The following is an 8,126-nucleotide window of genomic DNA, read 5'->3' as shown; positions in this document are numbered from 1 at the left end:
TCCATGACTGTTTTCCTTTCCTGTAAGAATTTTTTCCATGCACACATTGTGTGGAAAACACTGAGACGTTTTACACAGGTAACTGGGCAAACTGGTTTAGCAACAATAGCTAATCTATGCTTTTTCCAATTCATGAATTCATCTTGGCAATATTAACTTGGAGAAGTCTCTCCAGGAAGGAGGAAAAAATAAATATAATGATTTTTATTGTTTGCATTAACATTAGAATCTGTCTCACCAGTCACTGTATCTCTCATAATCAGAATCTGATTCTGAAGTAAGGCCTGTGCCAGCATGTAAGACTGCTTATCAGTTTCCTGGAACTAGTTCTCTTCAGGGCTGTGTTATCTTACTCTAAGAAGTCACCTATAAATCAAATTAGAACTAGAATGCAAGGCAGCCTTAAATGCTGTACCAAGGATCTTTTTTCTATCTACATTTATTTCCTGGAGGGCAGGAGCGCACATTGACTTTCATTCTGACTTTCAAAATAGTGTAGACTGTGGGAGCAAACTATTTAACTTTCACTTGCATGCACCTATAGAGTAATACACTTAATTTAATTTCTGTTACTTCAATCTTCAAACCATCCAATTCTTCCTACATGATATCCCTGATCCTTTGTATCGATAATGCCTCCCAACCATGTGTCTCATCAGCAAATTTCACCAGTACACTCCCACTGTTTGTGCCAAACTCATTAATAAAAATATATTAAACAAGGTCTTTCCCAAGGCCATTCATTGGGGAACATCAATGTCTCCAGACTAACACTTCCCCTTGTTGTCTCTCCTTCATCTTGGTCCTTACCCACTTTACAATTCTTCTACTAATCCTTATCTTCTCCAGTTTAATTAGTAATGTTGATGCTGTATCAGATGGCTTACTGAAGTCTAGATAGATGAGATTTCCTTTGTCTAAAACAGGGCTGTCAAACTTCTGAGTTGCCAGGGTCCACATGTGCAGGCTGCCCTGCCCCTTTTCTCCCTCTCATAATTTTATGTGCCAGTTCCTCCTGTGATGTTATCCAGTCACCCCATTTTGAGTATATTAAGCTAGTTTGGTTTTGCTTCCAACTTAGATGTAGTCATTTCCATTCCATTTCCATACCTTCAGTCCCTCTAGCCATCCTATTTTGAAGACAGGGTAGCCATTCTGTGTTTGCCTACATGTTCAATGCTATAGCCATGAAAAAGTGAAGCAAAGCATTAATTAAGCATTTAGGCCATAGCTAGGTTATTTCTATTCTCTATCCTATCCTCCCTTCATTGTGTTCACACAACTTGCTTAGTTCTTTATGACAATAGAACCTTTGTTATTTAATTTTAATCATCTTTGCAAACTCTAATGCTGTTTAACTTCTGTCAGTTCTCATTTTATACCTATACTTCCTGAACTGTAAGACGTAGTTTCCTTCTAGAACGTTGAACAAGTTACAAAAAAGCTTCCCTCATTGTTTTAAAAAAACTTCACTGCACATGTTCTTACTACAGTTTTCAAAACTTTCCAACTGAGCTAAATCAAAACCAATTTTCACAGGTACACAGTATAGCATCTCTATTGCCCAACAGCTGTATCCCCGCCAAATTACTGCTCTCAACAGCCACCCACTTCAGCATTATCCAAACTATCTAAAACTCAATCATATATAAAAACGCACTGTCTCTATATTATGCATATATAGATAGAACAAGTGTTAATACAGTGAAAGTTGTGTTATCCAGCATCCATGGGAAATGGGGAGTGCAGGTTAATCAAATGTGCCAGTTATCTGAGAGGTGTCTTTGCCTGTTTGGGCCACCATCACTCCCACTGCATCCGGTGCACCAGGGCTTTCACTCCTTGGCATCAGTGTGCCAGGGGACAGGAAGCGGGGCCCCGCACAGGCTGCTTTGCCTCAGGCCGTGGTCCAAAGTTGGCAAAGTAGGATTCAGCAAAACTGGAAGTGCCATGGTAGGACTTCCAGTTTCACTTCTGCTGCATTGATCAGCATGCCGGTTAATAGAGCATTCTGGATAGTAAAGTGCCAGATAGCACAGCTTTTACTGTATGACCAAGTCCACGGAGTTTTTGGAGGCTTTGGAGAGCAACTAATCTTTTTTTTATCCCTGTCCTTCCTAAATTTTGATAAAGCCCACTTTATTATTTCTTCTTCCACAGAAATGTATAGACAGTCTTTACTTAAAGTCTATGTGATACTACTGCACTGATTCCAAGCAAGGAGGGTATTATCTAGCCACAGAAGAAATACTCTGGTTGTAATTATACTAGCTCAAGGGTTGTTTTTTTTTCCCAGATACTTATGCAAGCAAAGTACCTCTTGTTATACACATAGTTGGGAAATCACTGTAGCCTGCTTTATAGCACTCACCTGACTACAGAAGGCTTTCACTGGAAAGAGGTTTAGCTTCTAGGCTGGACAATTATGGAAATATTAGGAGGATAGATCTTCCGCACAGACCTAGAACCTGCGCATCTCTTTTGAGAGGGATTACATTGCCCACAAGAACTGACAAAATGGCATTAGCACACCAACTAAGAGAGGTGAGAATAATGGTCTATAGTCAATTTGCCAACAACTGCTGTTTTAAGAAAAGTCCAGATTTCATTAGAAGTTTTGGCTCATAAATCAAGCAAGTGGGGAATGAGAAGACTTGGTTCCCAGCCTGTTTTTAACATCAAGGTTACTGTCTGAGAAGCAGACTCCTGAAAGTGAACCAATTACTGTAGACCAATGAATAATCGAACAAGTAAAATCTCTTAGTTTAAGATTATAATGTTAGTTAGGTTTTTGGGGTGGGTTGGCTAATTAGCAAAAGTAGCATAGACATGTGATTGGAAGGTTCCTGGAAGCACCAGGTGATATTTGGTGAACAGAAGATGTGTGGGTGGTAAAATCAAGATAGCTGCAATCAGCAACTAGAGATAGCTAACTGCATCTTCAGTAGGAAAGCATGCAAAGGTTTTAAAGCTTCCAAACAGTTTAGACAGGGAATGTATTGGAGTAAAGTGAAGGTAAAATGCTACCAGGTGTGTTGGAATGCTTCATTTAGGATAATAGCATTCCATGTAAAAAGGTGTTGTCCTGGGAAGAGAGATTAATGGGATCTGTAATAAAGCCCAAGACCTTGCCAGCACATGGACAAGTAGCAAACTTATTTTAGCCTCAAGGTATAGAACAGTCAAAGGACCTTTAGAGACTGTTTTAAATTCATAACCATGTTAAAGAATCAGCTTCCATTTTTAGGTCCTGTAAACAAGACTTGATTGTTCTTCACACAATCCTTTATTTCAACTTTAAAAAAAGAACAAAAACAAATACATACAGGCTGCATCTATACAAGACACTGACTTCACAGTTGTTACTGTGTAGTCACTTAGTACTTGCATAACCAAGTACTAAATGGCTACAGTAGGGCTGTGTGAAGCTTTCATCTCGGATTCGACTTGGTGAAGATTTGGCCCGATTTGGTGACTGAATCTCCGAATCTGAATCTAATCAGAGGACCCTTTAATCTCTCCAAATCAAATCAGAACCCTCCAAATTGATTCATAAAGATTCAGTGCTTCAGACATAGACACAGCTTTAAATGTTTTTCTACAAACCTCAAGGTAGCAGGCGGCTCATGAATTCTGCAATGCTGGGGCAAATGGAGCATCCCACAGGAGTGCGGGGGGCTCCCCAGCGTGCTCAGCAGCAGACCCAAAAGTGGACCAGAAGCACTTCCAGTCCACTTCTGGGTCCGCCAAGGAGCACTTGGGGGGGCCCCCCATACCTCCCTCTGGCTTGGCAACTGGTGCCTTCTGGGTCTGGGGGGTACTGGGGTCCCCTGTGGCCGATCGCCAAGTCAGGGGAGTGTGCAGGGGGGCCCCCTACGCACTCCCCAGCGGACCCAGAAGTGGACTGGAAGTGCTTCTGGTCCACTTTTGGGTCTGCTGCTGAGCACGCTGGGGAGCCCCCCGCACTCCTGTGGGATGCTCCATTTGCCCCAGCATTGCAGAGTTCATGAGCCATGCTGGTACCTCGAGGTATGTAGAAAAAAACATTTAAAGCTGTGTCTATGTCTGAATCACTGATTCTCTCTAAAACTACATTCAGGCTAATATCCTCCCTCCCAAACCCACAGGCCAGGGAATTCAGGTACTCCTTGTATCCAGGCAAGCATCCTATGTGCAAATCCCAGGGAGTTCAGATGTCACACTTGATTTTAGCCAAAAGGCCTACATAAAAAAAGAAAATGTAAAAGTAAGGCCACAAAACCCCTCAGGGTAGTTCTAGCAGTCACTACTATTATAAAACAAATGAGTATAGTGTTAGCTCTCAAAGAAGAGTCACATGCTCATTTGATTCCATCCTCCAGAAGTTACTGAAGGTTCTTGCCCACGCAGTGTGTGTTCTGCAGCAGGTCTGTGCAAGCACAGGGGATATACATCACACACACTCCAGCCAAGAGGGCATGGAATGGGGAAATGTCTTTGCTATGGCATTATTATACCTAGTTCCCCCAGGACTGCTACTTTCTTTGGAGTTTTGCATGTGGGGAGGGCACAAGCAACAGCAACTCCCTAATGTTACAGAAAGTTTCAGCTTCTTCAGCCTGGAGCACCCAAGGCCATGAATTTATTTGGAGGAAAGTGCCAAATACAGTGTTTCACTGGAATAACATGAAGGAAATGACCCCAAGCGGAACCTTAAAGGCTTCCAGTTCCCTGTCTTGGTTTGCCCAGTGTCCAAAAAGTGACTGGTCTATTCCCAGAGTTATAATATTGTCTAATTTAGCTATAAGAACAATTTCTAGGCCACAGCCTCATTTGTAGAACCAAGATGATTGACCTTTTAAATAGTTCACTCCCAGTCTAGAGGTTTTTAAATGACCTTCCCAGGTATGGTAATCATGTCCTTTGTGAAAGTGTCTTTCCCTTTACTTATCCCTGTCTTTGTATTGATGTTCTTAGCAAACTATGTAATTGCTCAGCCCCTCTTATGACAACCAGATTTTACCACATTCCTTTTATACATATGTATGATTTTTTTTACCCCCTTTCTTGTTCTCTTGGAGTTAGTAATCCAAAACAATTAAGTGTTGGACCTGTCACGTTGTCTTTTATTTATGCAGCTAAAGTAGACATAAAAAAATTCCGCACAGCTGCTTAGGCTAGAATGCTGTTGCCTTGCAACACACAAAAATTACAATTTCTAGATTCCTGCATAGGAACTTTAATCATTAGGCATAAGATTTATTTCTTCAGTGCTAAGATCAAGCACAAATCTGTCTAAAAACAGTGAGTTTTTCAAGAACTCCCTCCCCCCCCCAAAAAAAACCCCCACATATTTATTCATTTTATATTCACCATTTAATAGATTCTGGGTTTTCTCCTTCTTGACAAATGGAAATTCAATTTCTGGATTTTTTATAAAAAAAACACAAGCTACTTTGTCCAATAATTTCATATATTATACTTAAAAAATAATAATGATGAGCCTAAGACAAAGCTGAGGTCTGGGTCTTAATGCTGCCAGAAAGTTTTGGTTCAGGCCTATTGCTTCCTCCAAAGAAATATACATTGAAAATAATCTATTTTGAACAGTTAAGTAGGACATGATTCTAATAACACGTCACACAGGGTAGAATGAAGTAATTTAAATAATTTTCATTCTTTATCTGTGGTTTTGCTTCCTCCTTTAATTTTGCTCAGCAAAACAGCTAAGCCAGAGTAATTCATTTCCTTTTCCATGTTCAGCCTGAGAATCAAAGTGAAACTAGCACCCACAGATTCTGCTTTGCTGTGTTTCCAATTTTCCCTGAGCTGCAAGCAGAAACTCAAATGTTTTATTTTATACATTGAAAAGGGGACAGTCAGTGACACAGAAATGTTGTTCAAGATAACAGAAATCAGAAGAGAAAGACCTGAAAGGAATTGTAGAACCATAGAAAAGTAGGTCCAGAAGGGACCTCAGGAGGACACCTAGTCCAACCCTTTGTTCAAGTCAGGATCACCCCTATCCAACCCATCCTGTATGTGTCTTAGATATTCCAAAAACTACACAAGCAACCTTGTCACACAAGTACAAAGAAGTTTGCCGTGAAAACACCAAGAACCCCTAACCCTGCCACAGGTAAAGCAGGGCAACAAGGGCACTGCTAATACCCTGTCACAGTAAATGTGGTTAAAATATACTTGAGAGATCCAAGGAAGAAGCTCAGCACCCCCAGTTACAAAAGAAGGCAACCCCCTTCCCTTCCCCCCTCCACCCCTCAATCCATGCCAATGGCTTCCTTCACAGAATCATAGAGAAAGCAGCAGAAATGAGATACTGGAGAGCCCTCATCCTTTAGAAGTAAGGAGACACTGCCCATATTAGATAGATCATAATGGCTACATGCTGAAAAGGAAAACCATTTTTTGAAAATGTCCCGAAGCTGAGCTCTTGTATGCCATGATACACACACAGAAGCAAGCAGTTTCTACACTAGACTTTTACATGTTACCTAAATAAACTTCTAAGGGAGCGTGGTAAGCTGCAAACAAATGGAAATACAAGCAGACTTGTTATAGTAACTATGCCACTCTAATTTTCACTCTCTTCTGTTTTTGTATTTATCTTCCAGAGTGGACCACTTAAGGAGCCAGAGCCAAACAAACTCCCACCTCAGCGACCACCACCTCAAGGTTGTTTACAGTACATTCTCGACTGTAATGGCGTTGCAGTAGGACCAAAACAAGTCCAGGCTACTTAGATAATTGAGAATAAAAGCAGGGGTTAAAGCCAAAAAACAACCTTAAAAGCAAACATACCAGTTTTTGTGCAGTTTTTGCATTGTTTCAGTGCTGACCTGGACTGTGTTTTTTTCTATGCAGTGTCAACTATACTGTCTGGTTGTTTACCTGTTCATGTCCGTGCTTGTAATGCTTACCTACGTTTCTCTGTATAACTTGTGATTTCAGGGCTGTTGTCAACAGTGTAAAAAAAATTGTGCCTCTACAGAGTCCAGTGAGACTGTATATTATGGATGGTTAGACAGTATTTTTTAAGTATTATATATTGTGAGGTAAAACACAAATAAGATTCAGATTTAAATACTTTTGCTTAACTCCGTGTGTGTGTGTGTGTGATATTCGTAATTTTTATTTGTGTGTGTGTGTGTGTGTGTGTGTGCATGACTAACATAGACAGCTGATCCAGATATTTTAAAAGATCTAATTTAGTATTTGTTGAATGAGGCGCTTTTTTTTTATAATTTTATAAAGTTTGTTAATATTTGAGTTTTACTTATAGATAAGAGTAGTAGAACTCTAGTGTTTCTGTGACTCCATAAGATACAAGACGGTTTTCCCAGAAACATTTAAATATCCTATATTTTACATACTGGTATTCATATTTTTAGTAATTCTGCATTAACTTATTATCTAGAAAGCTATGTAAATGGTCCATTTATGTGCAATATCTTCAGAAACAGCATATTTAATGTTTCTTTATTGCCATTCTGAATTAGCCATGTACAATTTCTATAAAAACAAAGGCAAATATTTCTCCCAACATTTTTACCTACCAAAAAAGTTAAACCTATCTCAAAGTGTAATAGAAAGTGTTTTAAAATGTTTAAGCCCCTTATAAAATCTCGTTTTCTAAGTATCAAGGCCTCAGCTGCTGTAGGTTATGTCGGTTCAGCTAGCTTAAGGATCTGGCTCATTAATAAAAGACAAAAACATACAAGTGTCATCACAGCACTAGTATTCTAGCCCCGAAATGTCAGGATATGCATTAAAATATTCTATTCCAGGATGAATCACATGATAGGGCTTATAAAATCTTTACTCATAACTCAACATGCAAAAAAAGACCCAACATGTCTGACTACTGCCAGACTTTCGATAGCCATAACTGCTTTTGACTCCCATATATTCAATTCACTTCTTGATATCACATGCAATATTCAGGCAGGCAGTTAAACTGTTATGAGAATTCTAGCCTAGGAACACAAGCTGCACTATTCTAACATACTGTAAAACTTAGTTGTAAACCAACCTTTATTTTGTCATTTAGAATCTATACAAAGGCAAATAGTGGTAACTACCTTAATACAAACAATATTGTTTTCCTTTAAAACAAAATTATGTTCTAC

General features: G+C 39.5%; 1 protein-coding gene across 1 annotated transcript in view; it reads left to right on the top strand.

Annotated features, from left to right (window-relative positions):
* Nucleotides 1-2,443: 2,443 nt before the first annotated feature.
* Nucleotides 2,444-8,126, top strand: part of LOC112548914 (synapsin-2-like) — a 14,770-nt gene continuing 9,087 nt past the window's right edge. Inside the window, exons 1-2 of the mRNA XM_025195691.1 lie at nt 2,444-2,544; nt 6,612-6,672. Of these exons, the coding sequence (XP_025051476.1) occupies nt 2,518-2,544; nt 6,612-6,672 (88 nt within the window). The 5' untranslated portion in view covers nt 2,444-2,517. The remainder of the gene's footprint in view (nt 2,545-6,611; nt 6,673-8,126) is intronic.

This window comes from Alligator sinensis, unplaced genomic scaffold, assembly GCF_000455745.1.
Source record: "Alligator sinensis unplaced genomic scaffold, ASM45574v1 scaffold1766_1, whole genome shotgun sequence".
NCBI classification, from domain to species: Eukaryota; Metazoa; Chordata; order Crocodylia; family Alligatoridae; genus Alligator; species Alligator sinensis.
The sequence above is the reverse complement of the archived record's forward strand: the minus strand, read 5'-3'. Positions and strand labels throughout refer to the sequence as shown.